At 37.5% G+C, this 16,897-nt stretch overlaps 1 protein-coding gene across 3 annotated transcripts in view; it reads right to left on the bottom strand.

The window, feature by feature from the left end:
• Window positions 1-13,861, bottom strand: part of TMEM67 (transmembrane protein 67) — a 50,396-nt gene extending 36,535 nt beyond the window's left edge. For 2 of the 3 annotated variants that reach the window (XR_004279656.1, XM_032316489.1), the window contains exons 1-4: window positions 13,378-13,861; window positions 11,697-11,785; window positions 9,342-9,435; window positions 1,137-1,236 (exon numbers count right to left, since the gene is read on the bottom strand). Coding sequence is in view for 2 of the 3 variants with exons in the window: in XM_032316489.1 (XP_032172380.1) it covers window positions 1,137-1,236; window positions 9,342-9,435; window positions 11,697-11,785; window positions 13,378-13,603 (509 nt within the window). In the remaining variant the exon portion in view is untranslated. The other variant, XM_032316490.1, reaches the window with a different exon arrangement.
• Between the last annotated feature and the right edge of the window lie 3,036 nt (window positions 13,862-16,897).

The raw sequence follows: 16,897 nt of genomic DNA, 5'->3' as shown, positions 1-16,897 counted from the left end.
CTTATTTTGTCTGTCACAACGCAAAAAAGGAAACATACGCCAAAAAAGATATGTGTATCTACTCCTTCACCAAACCTACAATAAACACTTTCAAAGTCCATTCATTACCCTTATTTATTTTAGGAAAATATATTTTTCATTAATGTATGACATACAGGGAGGAAGAGGATCCACCAGAGTAGTGGGGACACTGAATGGTTTGTTGTACTCACTACTTGCAAGACAGAGCAGGTAGGAGGGAATGGGGCATGGCACAGATCTAGGCTTGAGTTGGTACTGGAAGGGAAGGCTTGGGCATCAGCCAAGTAGTCAATATTTGGACACCACAGCCCATATCAGCCTAAGATAAGTAGTGATCCAACACTAAGTATCCCCAGCAGAAGCTACTCAACTATTTTCTATTTTAATCTTGGAAACTGAAGAGAAAACTATGCTTAGAGGGAAGTCATCATGTAGCTCTCTCAACAAAAATTTGAAGAGGTTAAAATAGGGATATTATGTCTGAATTAGAGAGAGACAGGGGTGTGTGTGTTTGTGTATGTGGTATGCATGTATGAAGGGGAAACAGGAAGTGATAGAGAATAGGGCTATAAATCAGGGTTCTTGGGTTACTATAATTATCATTTACTTAGTAATATATTCTTTATATAACTTTATTACAAAACACAGTTCCAGGCACATAGCTAGTATGCTATAAACAGAAGTTAATACTTAAATGCCATATATATATATATATATATATAAAATAGATTATGTACAAATTACATAATAACAAACAAAAACAGCTACCTTTTACTGAGCGTTTACTCTAAAACACTATGCTAAAAATTCCCATATCGATTTCTGAGCTGTGATAAAAGCCTATGAAGTGGGTGGTTTATCTCCATTCTAAAGACAGGAGGACTGACTTACTAAGTTTGCCAAGGTCAAACAACCGATAAGAGACTGAGCCAAGCCTTGACCTCTAATCAGTTTCATTCTCTAGGCTTCACCTTCTTTATGTGTCAATGTCTACTTCCATCCTTCTTTGAGTTATTGTGAGGAAAGTGGTATCATAGGAAGTATTTTTAAAAGGTACAGATTCCATATAAGTGTAAGATGATATTTAAAAAATCAGCACCCAGCACATGGCTTACCTGTTTCCTAAAGCATTTGCCACTGTAAAAGAGTTTTCATTTTCATCACAGAGCTTACAAGTTGCTTGAGACAACAACGTTCCATTAACAGCTCTTTCCACTAAAGATTTAGAAACAAAATTGTAACTCAAAGTCAGCAAATAAGTTTCTACATACTTTGTAAAGCCCACTAGTAATTATTGTTCTAATAATTCTCAAAATACCTGATCTGCAGAGGAGGCATGTTAAACACCACCAAAACAAAGTATAGAAAAGTGAAGACTTCCTCATTCCCACATAAAGAAACACAAAAACTAATTTTCCAAATCATAATAATAAATTAGTATTTTTTTCTCTAGTTTTGTTTTGTTTTTTACTTCTTACCTGCATGTTTCTATTACAGTGGGTATGCAGAAACAAGTAGTAGTTTCACAGACAGCTGAAATGTCTCTACAACTTCAGGGTTTTTGGTAGTACCTATTAAAATTTTAAATTCATATAACCTTCAACACTACAATTTCATTTTTAGACATCCAACCTACAGAAACACTTGTCCATGTGCATAAGGACATTTACTAAAGTGTTACTTGTTGGAAAACCTAAATATTTACAATAGCAAAATGATGGTATATTCAACCTATGAAATACTATGGAGTAGATTAGAAAGAATGAGGTAATCTATAGATCATACTGGTAACTGAAAAAAGTATGCTGTAGAACAATATTTTTGGTATGAAACATTTACATAAAAATGCCAGTTATATTTCTTGTAGCTATAATGTATATTTTAAAAACAGGAAAAAAAGGTTCTAGAAGGAAACAGACATACAAACATGTATGTGCACACACATCATAACGATCAACAATTACTTTGGGGCTAAGGGAATTAACAGAGAACCAGCATTGGGAAAATGGGTCAAAGATCATTAGTCCAAATCATAATGCTATCAATAATGTTTTATCCATAACACTTTCAGTTTTCACAAAGTGGTAAAAATGATTTTAACCAAAGTAAAGGTGAATGACTTGTTTCTTCTATAGTCATCCCCGTCTTAAATGGCAATTCTATTGGACTGTTTACTCAGGCCCCAGTCCTTAGAGTCTCCTTATTTCTTTTCACACTGCATGTTAACAACAATAAAATTAAAATCAAAAAAATAGATGTGCAAATCTTATTAGCTCTTTTATTCAAATTATATCCAGAAATGTAATTATTCTCTCTACTTTCACAACTCTACCCCAGGCCAAGGGCTATCATCTATCACCTGGACTTTAATGACAGCTTCCTAATTGGAGCCCTGGTTCTATTCTCCAGGCAGGAGCTAGAATGAGGCTTTTCAATACTAAGTGTGATCATTTCAATCCCCTCAAAACCTTCCAATACTCTTCCATCTTACTTGGGGTAATTTCTAAGGTCACTATCACAGCCTAAAAGGCCTTACATGATCAGCACACAATCACCCCAACTTTCCAGAATCATCCGCTTCTTTCCACACCCTTGTTTGCTTCAGCCACATTGGGGTATTTGCTGCTCCTTGAACATACCCAACACTTTCCCATCTCAGGATCTTCATACTTGCTAGCCTGAGTCCCCTGGTCATCTACATGGCTTTGTCCCTCATTTCCTTCAAATCTTTGCTCAGATGTCAACTTTCCAAAGAGGTCTTCCATGATCATACATGTAAAATAACACTTGCTCTCTCTCTCTTGCCCTGCCTTATTTGTCTTCATAGCACTTACCACCCCTGGCATACACTATTCATTTGCTTATTGTCTTCCTCTTGCCACTAGAACCTAAGTTTGATTCACTGCTGTATCCCAGCACCTAGCAGTTAGTGCTCAATAAACATTTTTTTAATTTGAAGAACTTAAAATTGGAGAGGAAAGTCTGATTTCATAGAGACCTATTTTCTTACATGATGACAACAGTCTGCTCGTACTGAACTGGGGCTAACTATGGCCTTTTAGCTTAACTGCCCTTTTGTTAAATGAAGTTTCAAAAATTTATTAACATTTATTTTAATTTTGTCAACAAATATTTATAAATAAGTATGACAACATATAAATATTTTCAGGACTGTATAGAGACATATAAGTACTAAAAGCATTCTTGGGGGATGCCTGGGTGGCTCAGTTGGTTAAGCAGCTGCCTTCGGCTCAGGTCATGATCCCAGCGTCCTGGGACTGAGTCCCACATCAGGCTCCTTGCTCGGCAGAGAGCCTGCTTCTCCCTCTGCCTCTGCCTGCCATTCTGTCTGCCTGTGCTCGCTCTCTCTCCCTCTCTCTCTGACAAATAAATAAAACCTTAAAAAAAAAGAAAAAAGCTTTCTTGTAAGAACACAAAACTTAATGATGACTACATTAGAGGAATAGGAGTGAGAGTGAGGGAAGAAGGGAAAGCACTTAGTTTTACTATTTTTCTATACCATTTAAATTTCTAGCCATATACATACATTACTTTCATTTCAAAGAGTAAAATTTTAAAGTTGAAAAATAAATGACCTTTTTTTTTTTTTTTAAAGATTTTATTTATTTATTTGACAGAGAGAAATCACAAGTAGATGGAGAGGCAGGCAGAGAGAGAGAGAGGGAAGCAGGCTCTCTGCTGAGCAGAGAGCCCGATGCGGGACTCGATCCCAGGACTCTGAGATCATGACCTGAGCCGAAGGCAGCGGCTTAACCCACTGAGCCACCCAGGCGCCCCAATAAATGACCTTTTAAGCAATAAATCTACATGTGCTCTTATGGTACTCTCTCCAAAATACACTGCAAATAAATACTCCAAAATATTTGCAATACATTAAGAAACTTGGAAAGGATAGAAAAAAAAATAATTGATTATCTAGGGTAATTTTTGGGAAATGGAATATGTAGGGAGTATGGACTTTCATTTCTCATCTTATAGCCTCATGAATTATTCGATATTTTTAATGATATGTACTGTCTGCATTAATTATTTTTTAAAAATTATTTACCTGGTTATCTGAGCATTTTCTTCTTATGTCAGAAATGGAAAGAGTTGAAAGAAGTTGTGTAAGAAGTAAGATGCACCCTCTTTCTATTCTTCCTCTCCCCCTCAGCGCCTCTTACAAATCCACAGAACAAATTAACAGAAAAAGTTCAAGATGGCTCTAAGGAACTCACACCATGGAAAATTTTAAGTATGTAATATAACCTCTAAAATAGTGAAATACTGGTTTCATAGCGGTCACCCAACTCTAAGGGGTTACTAGGTGTCAGAGCCACCATCTGGCCTCCCTGGCATCTAGCCTCCATTCTCAGAAACTCATTAAAACTGAAGCTTCTACATCAGTGATCTCTGACTGTCAAAAGTCATTTCAGAACTCATTCCATTCTGACTTCCACACTATATTTGAATCTGTGAACATCATCGCCTTCATCCCCACTTAGAAATTCCAAGGATATTTTTTACTTCCTTTTTCCTCATCCCCATATTCCTTCACTCATCTAAGTTATTATCATCCTTTTAATATTTCTGGGATCTACTCCTTTGAGTACAACGTGTTCTAACTCTGGTTTAGGTCCTTGTCACCACCTGTCTACAGCACCCCAACAGCCTCTTCACAGCTCTATTTCTGGTCCCCACTCTTTAAATATCAGCTTCACAAGGACAGGGACTGCATTCCTGTTCAGTCTTTCTTTCACTGCTTTACCCTTCATGCCCCTGGACAACGGCCAGCACCTAGTAGGAGCTCAACAAAACCCCTATGCCTACAGAACACCCTACCATTCAAGGCCTTCCACAATCTGGACCAATGCACCTTTAAACTCAGCAAACTGTTATTTCCATAATCCCTTCATATTCAATCTGGATGTTTATATTTGTAACAATATGTTCATATATATAACAATATGTTTATATTTATAACATTGCTCTTGTTCGTACTCTTCCTCCTGCCCAAAATGTTTTCTTTCTTGCTATCTTTTGAGATATCATTAATTCTTCAAGGTCTCACTATTATTCTGCCTCCTCATGCCCACTTTCGCAGACAACCCTGGCTGAAGTGAGTTCTTCCTTACATTTATTGTCTAGAATGTTCATTTCATGATTTAATATATGTGCTCCTATAAAAATATTTTGTTGCTGCTATCTTGCTCTGCAAATTATTTTTCCATATGCATATCCTATCTTCTAACTAGATTTTAAATAAATTGATGGCCTGGGTTTTTATTTCTTTTACAAACTATTTTTGAATAGGGGCGCCTGGGTGGCTCAGTGGGTTAAGCCGCTGCCTTTGGCTCAGGTCATGATCTCAGGGTCCTGGGATCGAGTCCCGCATCGGGCTCTCTGCTCAGCAGGGAGCCTGCTTCCTTCTCTCTCTCTCTCTGCCTGCCTCTCAGTGTACTTGTAATTTCTCTCTCTCTAATAAATAAATAAAATCTTTTTTTTTTTTTTTTTTTTAAAGATTTTATTTATTTATCAGAGAGAGAGGGGTGAGAGAGCGAGCACAGGCAGACAGAGTGGCAGGCAGAGGCAGAGGGAGAAGCAGGCTCCCTGCTGAGCAAGGAGCCCGATATGGGACTCGATCCCAGGACGCTGGGATCATGACCTGAGCCGAAGGCAGCTGCTTAACCAACTGAGCCACCCAGGCGTCCCAATAAAATCTTTAAAAAAAATTATTTTTGAATAAATAATATACAAATAAAAAATAAAAGGCACAGAAGAATTTGAAAATGAAGTCTCTTTCCTACCCTTTTCCCCCAGATACCCAATTCTCTACCCTGGAGGCAAGACTGTTATCAGTTCCTTGTAAATTCCTCCAGAAATAGGGTATGCATAGCACATATGAATTTGTAATTTTTAGAAAGCATAAATGGTAGCTCACCAAATACAGAAAACAGTACCAATAAACAGCAAGTACTCAAATAAACGTTTGTGAGTGAATACATGGAAACTTTTCTATGCTTTTTTTCATTTTTAATGTATCTTGGATTTGTTTCTTTAGCAATACTTGAAGAACTGCATTATTTTTCTATATAATAATCCATATTTTTCTGCATCCTACATGCCTGCATGGACGTATGACAGTTTATCTGACTAACATCTTCTTAACAGACTTTGACATCGTGTATGCTATTTTGTCTTAGGATGAAAGTTGCAATAAGAAGCCATGCATATAATTCTTCAGACATGTATCTTCCTGCATTAGAAAAGGAAATTCCTAGATAAAGCCTACCTGGGTGATGATCTGCATTGGATAAATACTGTCAAGTTGCTCTCCACAGAGAGTGCACCAATTTATAATTCCCCAGTAATATATGAATAACTACCACCTTGTATCCTTGCAAACACTATCAAAGTTCAAAAGGTTGATAATAGGGGCGCCTTGGTGGCTCAGTCAATGACATATCTGCCTTTGGCTCAGGTCATGATCCTGGGTACTGGGATGGAGCCCTGCATCAGGCTCCCTGCTCAGCAGGAAAGCTGCTGCTTCTTCTCCCTCTGCTGCTTTCCTTACTTGTGCTCTCTCACACACTCTCTCTCTCTCCCTCTGTCATATTAAAAAAATCTTTAAAAAAAATGTTGAGGGGTGCCTGGGTGGCTCAGTCGCGAATCATCTGCCTTGGGCTCAGGACATGATCCCAGGGTCCTGGGATCAAACCCTGCATCAGGCCCCCTGCTAGGCAGGAAGCCTGCTTTCTCCCTCTCTTACCACCTCTGCTTGTGTTCCCTCTCTCGCTGTGTCTCTCTCTGTCCAGTAAGTAAATAAAGTCTTTAAAAAAAAAAAAAAAAGTTGATAATAAAATCTGGTAGGTTAAAAATAAAATTTAGTTTAAAAATAAAATTTTAGGGACGCCTGGGTGGCTGAGTTGGTTAAGCAGCTGCCTTCAGCTCAGGTCATGATCCCAGCGTCCTGGGATGGAGTCCCACATCAGGCTCCTTGCTCCGCAGGGAGCTTGCTTCTCCCTCTGACTCTGCCTGCCACTCTCTCTGCCTGTGCTTGCGCTCTCTCTCTCTCTGACAAATAAATAAAATCTTTAAAAAATAAATAAACAAATAAATAAATAAATAAAATTTTAATATTATTCTCTGAGCAATGTTGAACTTGTTTCTCTTGTTTAATGTTTTTTTTGTTTGTGAATTCAGTCTATTCATGATTTTTGGCCATTGTTTAAATTTAGCTTTTCCTCTTGTTCATATATTATTATAGAAGTTTTTTATATATATATTGTAGAACTTAGACCTCTATTAATTGTATGCATTATAAATTTTTCTCTAGTTTGTAGGTTTTTTCCTTATGTTCTTTATTATTTTTCTACATGATATTTTAGAATTTGTATTTAGTCAAATTTGCCAATATTTCCTTCTATAGGTTCTGGGTTTCTCCTTATTCTTAGGCCTATTCCATCCCAAGACTAAAAAAATGTTTCCTGTTTTTTATGATTTTTTTTTTTTTTAAGGTTGTATTTATTTGACAGAGACAGACAGAAGAGAGTGAGAGAGGGAACACAAATTGGGGGAGTGGGAGAAGCAGGCTTCTCACAGAGCCAGGAGCCTGATGCGGGCTCAATCCCAGAACCCTGGGATCATAAGCTGAGCCAAAGGCAGATGCTTAACGACTGAGCCACCCAGGCTCCCCTTTCATGATCTATTATAGAATCATATTTAGTATTTAAATATTTGACTGGCCTGAAATTTATGTTTCTTTAAGAAATAAGTTTGAAACCCAACTAAGTATTTTCCAAGTTTCCCCAACACCATCTACTAATCAGTCTTTCCTCCACTGACAAGAAATGCCACTTTTATCAATATCACATTCCAACTGAGACTCGGTCTATTTTGATTCTCTACTTTAAGTTCCACCCATTAGTATGTGTAATCCATATGCCAGCCATACATGTTATTACAGTGGCTATAAAATGTGCATAATACCTGATAGGGTTGTTTCCTCTCTCCTTTTTCATAATATTCTTGGTTTTTCATATTTTTTCCAGATAAATTTTAGAGTTAATTGTGTAGTCTCTAAAACAGACAAACAATATCCTAGTAGAATTTACCAGGGTTCCATCAAATAAATAGACTGGTATTGGGAGAGCTGACATCTTTATAATATTTAATTCTCCCCTTCAAGAACACCCTACGTATTTCACTTACTAAAGCCTACTTTTGTATCCTGCAGGAGCATTCTAAGATTTCTTCAATTGATTAATCTTATACATTTCTTCTAAAATTTATACCTTGGCATTTTTTTCTTTTTGTTGCTACTGTAGATGAGATTTTTTCCTCTTTCACACATTTTAAAGAATTGTTGTTTAGAAAGAAGGCGGCTGCTAATTTTTGGAAAATAAATTTGTATCTAAAACCTTTATGGGGTGCCTCGGTGGCTCAGAGGGCTAAGCCTCTGCCTTCGGCTCAGGTCATGTGATCCCAGGATCCTGGGATCGAGCCCCACATCAGGCTCTCTGCCCCGCAGGGAGTCTGCTTCCCTCTCTCTCTGCCTGCCTCTCTGCCTACTTGTGATCTCTCTGTCAAATAAATAAATAAAATCTTAAAAAAAAAAATAAATAAAACCTTTATTATTTATAGTGATTTTTAGTAATTCCCTTGGGTTTTCTAAACATATAATCAAATCATTAAAAATTAATTTTTAATGATTTTTACCTCCTTTTTAATTACCCTATCATCTATTTCTTTCACTTACCTAAGTGCACAGTTTACATCTTTATCTGGGTCCTGACATTAATAGAAATGCTTATCATTTGTCCCTATTAAGCATCATGTTGGCTTCTGAATTGAAACATATATACTTTATCATGTTATTTTAAGGAAGTATCAATCTAATCATATATTAAAAAGAATATTTTTTAATTTTTTTAAAAGATTTTATTTATTTACTTGTCAGAGAAAGAGAGAGAGAGAGAGAGCGCGCGCACAAGCAGGAGAAGCAGGCAGGCAGAGGAAGAAACAGATTCCCCAGTGAGCAAGGAGCCTGATGCAAACTGGATCTCAGAACCCCAGGGAACATGACCTGAGCTGAAGGCAGACACTTAACTGACTGAGCCAGCCAAGTGTCCTGAGAATTTATTTTTTTAAATTAGGGAGGGCTTTTTATTCTCTTCTCAATGGCTACTACTGTCTTAAACATCATTAAATTTTAGACAATTAAAAAAAATACTGTTCACCTACCTATTTCAATTAATGTCCTTTTTAAACCAGCTAAGTGAAGATTCATTACTACTTTTCATAAAGAATTTACTTCTTACCTAAAATATGGCCAGTGGGACAGTGGCATTTTCCTTCTGCAGTTAAACCGCCAGGGCATGAAATGCAATTCCAGCCATCTTCAGTAATACCTTTCTAAATTAAAACAAAAGTAAAATTTCTCCTTGATCAGTGATGTAATTCCAAAAAGCCACAATAGTATATAATTTGTAGCCAATATTCTAATAAATCATGCACATATGAGTTACATAAAAATTTCCTGGACAGCCAAACAGTGCTTACATTCTAAAATTAAGTTACATATGATCACTATGTACTGACTACTGTTAACTCTGGGCAACACTGCTTTCTTCTTCATGATTTTCAGTTCAAATGAGTCCTTACTTTCAAAGTAATACTGTCATTCAGTTTTTCAATTTATAAAAGTAAAACACAACAAAATTCAAAAGGATTTAATCAACAGATAGCCAATTAATTGTTTGGTTTTACCTTTTCTAACATATTCTAATTTTTATAATTCAAATACATTAGTTTTTCAAAATCAAACTATGATTCAAAATGGTTGAATTTTATGGTATACAAATAATATGTAAATAAAGTTGTTAAAGTTAAATTATAATTATAAAGTTAAATTATAAATTATCTATTGTTTGTATTAATAAAGGTTTTTGATAAAATATGGTATCATTCAAAATTGGGCTTACATGGCTTTTCCTAACCTGGGGCAAAACCAAATATGGATGTAACCAAAAAGAACAAATGGTAATAACAAAACAATAAGATTATTTTTAATTTTGGTTGAAAAGAGTGGATATATTAAGAAATGCTCCTAAATTTGGCAGTACATTTAGAGAGGACTATTTAAAAATTATGATTATTTTGTAATTTCACTGAAGAATAAATTTGCTTTGTACCCATTTCATATTAGGAGCTTTTTATGATTGATAATTCAGCAATGGTCACTATTTCCAAAAACATAAAATAAGTATTAAGTGGTAATCAAACTTATAAGTTAAATCAAATTAGCCATAAAATCAGGACAACTGGTAAATTAAACTATCAACTTAATAGTAATTAATTTAATAGTATTTTATATTATTAAATTGCCAGATTTCATTTTTTTAATCCAGATGAGAAGAAACATTACTACAAAAGAACTGCCTCATAAAACTCCTAATTATTTTTTTTTAAACATTGTATTTATTTGACACAGACAGTGAGTGAGCACAAGCAGGGGGAGCAGCAAGCAGAGGGAGGAGGAGAAGCAGGCTTCCCACTGAGCCGAAAGCCTGATGTGGAGCTCAGTCTAGGACCCTGGAATCATGACCTGAGTTGAAGGCAGATACTTAAACGACTGAGCCACCAGATGATCCAAAGACTCCTAATTTTTGAAAATGATTGCAAAATGTATTTGCATTAATTAAAAATCATTATATACAGTAACTAATTCACTAATTTTCCAAAAATTATGATATAATGACTAACAAGACAGCAACAGATATTATTTAACCTATTTAATGATGCAACTGGCATTTCATGAACTTATTACACCTTAGGTATCGTTATGAACATGAATTGTTATAAGACTGCTGACACAACAGGTCCAAGACAGAACTCAATCTGTACCAGTCAAAATATACACACATCCCAACTTGCTCTTTATATGTATCATTCATCTATTAAAAAAAAAAAAAGTCACTCTGTGAGAAAATATAAAGACAAATTTCATAGCTTTGCATTTTTAATTTCAGATTTTAAAAACCAAGGCAATACATTTGTTTTTTCCAAGTTTGCATAAAATTTCATTGATTGCCCAAAATTTACTCTAGTAAAAATAAAAATAATTTAAATAATTTTAAAGTTGGGGAATATATTAGAGTATGGCATTAAAACATAGCTTAAAAAATAAAGACAGTGGGACACCTGGGTGGCTCAGTTGGTTAAGCAGCTGCCTTCGGCTCAGGTCATGATCCCAGCGTCCTGGGATCGAGTCCCACATCGGGCTCCTTGCTGAGCAGGGAGCCTGCTTCTCCCTCTGCCTCTGCCTGCCATTCTGTCTGCCTGTGCTCGCTCTCTCCCCCTCCCTCTCTCTGATAAATAAATAAAATCTTAAATAAAATAAAATAAAATAAAATAAAGACAGTTAAGGGGTGCCTGGGTGGCTCAGGTGGTTAAGCAGGTGGCTCTTGATTTCCACTCAGGTCATGATCTCAGGGTCCTGGGATTGAGCCCTTCCATGGGGCCCTGCACTCAGCAGAGAGTCTGCTCAAGGATTCTCTCTCCCTCTCCCCTCACCCAACTTGTGCTCTAAAATGAATAAAATATTTAAAAAAAAATAAAGACACTCAATTTACTACCTTTTACAGTAAAATTATTTTAAAGTAAATATTTGATACCATGTTTTCTGGGCACTTTTTACAAATAAAATCAGGTCCTCCATTATTAGAGATCATCTGAAATCCTGGTAGACACATACATGAAGTTCCTAAAAAGAAAAGAGACAATTTTGACCTTGGTAAATAAAAATAATAAAACTCCAAATTGGTAAACTTTCAATATTCTTAAGATCTTAAAAAGCAGTATAGCTGTTAAGAGCAAATCCAGAAACATACTATGTGGGTTCTAATCTTAATTCTGCTATTTAGCTGTGTGATCTTCAGCAAGTTACTGAACTCTGTGCCTAGATTTCCGCTTTGGCAAAATGGGAATGATAACAGTACTTACCTCATACGTTTGGTATGAGTATTAAATTAGTTATTATATGGAAAGCGCTTAGAATGTGTATGGCACACAGTAGGTATTTTGTTTCCTACCACTTTAACTGCAAGCAGAACTCAATTATTAAAGTACTGAACTTTAATTTTAATAATCAAACTATTCACTAACTGCTATGGGAAATTTTACAGTTCTATTTCATCCAACCATACACATATATTAAATGATCTCAAATTTACTTTACCAAAACAAAACTTAATTAGCGAAATCATCTTGATTCAAATAAATGGCTATTTTTCTCTAAACAGACAGTAGACTTTATAACCGTTATTCAACTTGCTGGATAGGTAAGGTCAGCATTCTCTAAGGATACATAAAGTGGAAACCGATCCCATAGGAATCTATGTGGTAGAATGCATAGGATATTTGGGTTCGTAAGTACGAAGCTACCACCTTACACTTTAAGACTCTGTGAAACGTTTTCTCATTCATATTCCCTCACCTGGGGAGCCTGACCAGTCTTATGTAATGACTTAAATGAGGACATATCAAGTTTGAAGATGGCAAAAAGTTAACACCATGGGTGACCAAATCAAGACTGAAAAACATCCTAGACTTTAGAATATGGAAAAAGTCTTATTCCGAGCAGTTTCAGTGAGGAGAACTAAGACCAAATGGTGGAAGTTTCAAGAAAAAAGAATAAGCTTAGTAATATTCGATAATAAAAGGTATAAATCCTAAGGAAATCTATATTAAGGACATACAATATAGTGGGAAAATACACGGGTAGAAATTGAGGGCAAGGAGAGTTCTTCCGATCCACAATTTAGGTGACAAATAAGATATTACAACATCAACTGGGCTTCAGTTTCCTTATCCGTAAAATTAGGAGACTGGACCTGATCCTGATTAAGGTCCCTTATAGCTCTAGGTCTCTAGGATTAGAAAAGCAAAATAGAAGAGTTAACAAAGTTTATAGGCGCTCCTTTGCGTTCCCTCCCCGACCCGTCCTGTGACCTCCTCCTTTATACTTCGCTAATTCTCTCTTTCTTTTCTGTCTCTGGTAGGCGACTTTCCAGATGCCTCCCGAAAGACCCCTCTGATGAGAAGCGGGGGACTGACGCGGAGAAATTCATTATTGGCGCTGGCTCACGGCGTAGCTTACTCTGGGCTCCCCAACCTCAACTGGGTGCAAGCTGCAATCCTCCAAGGAAAACCATCTCTTACGCTTTGGCGGTTAGGTTTCCTGAAAACTTCTTCCCGCAGGCGGAAAAAGGTGTTTCAGAGACACGCCAGGGACTGAGGGCAGCAACAAGGCGGAGTATTCGAGCTTTGGCTAGGGCCCACCCTGAACGGTCTCACCTCGGGCATCCCGCCTCTGGTTGGCTCCGCACGGGACACAGGACAGCGCGGAGATATCGAAGTACTGGTTGTGGCCGCAGGACTCTGGCTGCAGGAATGGGAAGGAGAAGGTCTGGGCGTGTGAGACTCGCGGGAAGACCAGCAGAAGGAATACATGCGCAGCAGCCGCGGATGAGACAGACCAAGCCGCCATGGCTACCCCGGGCCCACCACTGCCCGTCACCATGGTGCAGACGCCCGCGGCCGCGCAGTCTGTGGCGTCCCATCAGCCGCTGCGGCGAATCTGTAGAGCCGATTGGACAACTCCGTCTGGGGATCCGGAAGTGTCTGAAGTTGCTGCCTGGTTGCTAGGTGAGCAAAGCCGCGGGAAGCCGGCTGGTCTGAAAGGATGGGTTACAGAGGCAAGCTAATCCTGTCGGCTGGCGGGCCGCAACTGGCTTTTACAAATGTATTTCCGGCGCCTGGGTAGCTCAGTGGGTTAAAGCCTCTGCCTTGGGCTCAGGTCATGATCCCAGGGTCGTGGGATCGAGCCCCACATCGGGCTCTCTGCTCAGCGGGGAGCCTGCTTCCCCCCTCTCTCTCTGCCTGCCTCTCTGCCTGCTTGTGATCTCTGTCTGTAAAAAATAAAATAAAATAACATAAAAAATAAAAAATAAAAATGTGTTTCAAACCCATTGCCGTGATGCGCTGTCAGTTTAGGAGGCCGGTAAATAGAATACCACAGCAAAGGCAGTGTCTGAGTTTATTACAAAAATTAAGAGTTGAGTCGTTTCATTTCGCTGTTGAATGATGTTTACATGAGAATTTATTCAGACCAAGCCATTTTCTCATGAAAGAATACATTACAACAGTGTATTTGTCAAAACACGTTTGTCAGAAAAGTAGGGAAAAGCCCACTCATTTGAAATATGCAATGCTAGACTGGCTTAAAAAAACAAGAAAGATCATTCCTGGCAGACTGTTCTTTGGGTTTCTAGTTTCCTTGTTTTGGATCAAGGAACTCATGCATATATAATGAGATTGTCTTTTGTCAATAAAGAAGGAATCTAATTTTTAACCTAATTTACGCATACATGAATGTTGCCTTTCAAAGCAAGTACCCTTGGAGGCTGTTACCACAAAAATATTTTAGAATTACCTCTAGAGCCAGTTTACAGATTGTATAAGAAAATTTTACGTCTTAAATGTTTAAATCTCACGTCTGTTTCTGTTGCATTTTGTTTGTTTTATTTTGTTTTCACACCTTCCACTCTGCCAATACAATCACCCAGCATAATTTTTAGCCCCTTAGTCATCGGTAGTAGCTTGAAACAAATGTGGCTTTCTCAATGTTTTTGCAGTAAAAATGATTTGTCACTATTAAGGAAAATACATACATACACAATTCTTAATGCTTGTTGAAAACACATCTAAGTAAAGTTAGATAACTTTAACCATTAACCCCCATCAGGACTAGTATTTCTCATGTGGCTGTCCCCAATAGACCAGCATTCAACCAGTCACTAATATCAATGGTAGAGGACACAGGAGAAATATGTTCTGAAAACTCTTCCTTAAAGATGAATTCTAAAAAGCATTTTTGAGTAATTATGCATTGTTGGAGTGTCTAGTTGATAGTGAAAAATCACTTATCTGAATAAGATTTTTAAAAAACATGTGACTATACAAATGTTAATGCAGACTCAGAAAGGGTATGGTCAGAATAGTTGAGATTAATCTACAAAAGCTTTGTATGGATGATTTTTAATTCTAGTCTTCTTTAATTAAGTGCATACTGTTATATGTTCTGTGGAAGGGATTGGGGCAATATTCACTCACTGCCTCCTATGTAATTAAAGCAATAAAAGAGCTTCCATTCATGATGGTTTTCCTTGTGTCCCACACTGTGCACTATATTAAGTTCTTGGCAGCATTAATCTTAATTCTTCATAATAACCCTTTGAGGGAATACTATCCCTTTTTGTATCCTTTAAAAAAAAGAAGAAGAACAACAACAACAACAATGAAAGAAATTGAAGATCAAGAAAGTAACATTCTGGGCACCTGGGTGGCTCAGTTGGTTGAGCTACTGCCTTCAGCTCAGGTCATGGTCCTAGAGTCCTGGGATGAAGTCCCGCATCAGGCTCCCTGCTCAGAGGTGGTGGTTGGGGGGGTGTCTGCTTCTCCCTCTGACCTTCCCCCTCTCTTGCTCACTTGCTCTCATTCTCTCAAATAAACAAATAAATTAAATCTTAAGAAAAATAAAAAGAAAGCATTTTAGGAAGTGGTGGAACTAGAATTTATCTCCATCTAGCCAACTCCACAGCCTGTTAACTTTTCAGTTTATTAAGTGGCTTCTTTGTGGAATAGACAGAGAAAAATGTTGGCATTCTACATGTAGGACAAACCTATTGCCTTTAGTTAATAAGATGATACTGCCATTGTATACCATGGACACTGGAACTGTGATTGTCTAAGACCTTTGGGCATTACACCTAACAAAACTGCTCCAAAGTGGGGCACCTGGGTGGCTCCGTTGGTTAAGCAGCTGCCTTCGGCTCAGATCATGATCCCAGAGTCCTGGGATCGAGCTTCACATCTGGCTCCTTGCTCATCAGGGAGCATGCTTCTTCCCAGCCTGCTGTTCCCCCTACTTGTGCTTGTTCTCTGCATATCTCTCTCCCTTGCTCTCTCTGTGTCAAATAAATAAAATCTTAACCAAAAAAAAAAAAAAAAACCTGCTCCAAAGAGCTAAATAAAGACCTTAGCTGTAGTGAAAAGATTCAAAATACAGTTAGGTTTGTCATAACTGTGGATACTGTGGGTTCAACTGTATAAACTACTTATACAAGGATAGCAGAAAGAATGTTAGCTAAAACTTTAAACATATATTGGGACTGTATCATTAGAGATATTTTTGCTGCAAGTAAATAGATCACATAGTTTAAGCCAGTTTGCAATGGTTTAAACAAAAACAAACATAAGAAGTCTGGAGATAGGTGGTCTCTGGTCTTCCTTCAATAATGTCAGATAGTCATCACTGCAGTTTCCTTGGCTTTTCCTATTAGTTGAGTGTGTTTCCCTCAAACTAGATACCAACATTTAGATTTAAGACAGGAAGAAGACGAGCTGAGCTGAACCAGAGATATTTCCACTGGTTCTTTTAAAAGATGAAAGCAAATGTTTTCTCTGTGTCATGTATAGTGCTAAACTTCTTATATGCATTATTTGAATCTTTTTAACAACCCTATGAATAGACAGTGCATTTACCAGGTTTAAGGACATACCCAGTATCACTCAGCTAAAATGTGAGAGAATTATCCACAGAAATGGATGAAACTAGGATAACATGGTTTAAGGTCAGCTTACAAAATCCATGAGAGGATGAGTTCAAAGGGGATAGCAAATGCTTACTGAACACCTATAATGAGATAGGTGCTGCACCATGCCTTACCTACATTAAAAAATTAAAGCAATGGTGGAGGGAGAGGCAGGAGAGGATGAATGGAAGAGCTGTTTCAGAGGAAGAATCATGAGAATG

This window comes from Mustela erminea, chromosome 16 (assembly GCF_009829155.1).
Source record: "Mustela erminea isolate mMusErm1 chromosome 16, mMusErm1.Pri, whole genome shotgun sequence".
In the NCBI taxonomy this organism is placed as follows: domain Eukaryota; kingdom Metazoa; phylum Chordata; class Mammalia; order Carnivora; family Mustelidae; genus Mustela; species Mustela erminea.
This window is presented reverse-complemented; position numbering and strand designations above follow the sequence as displayed.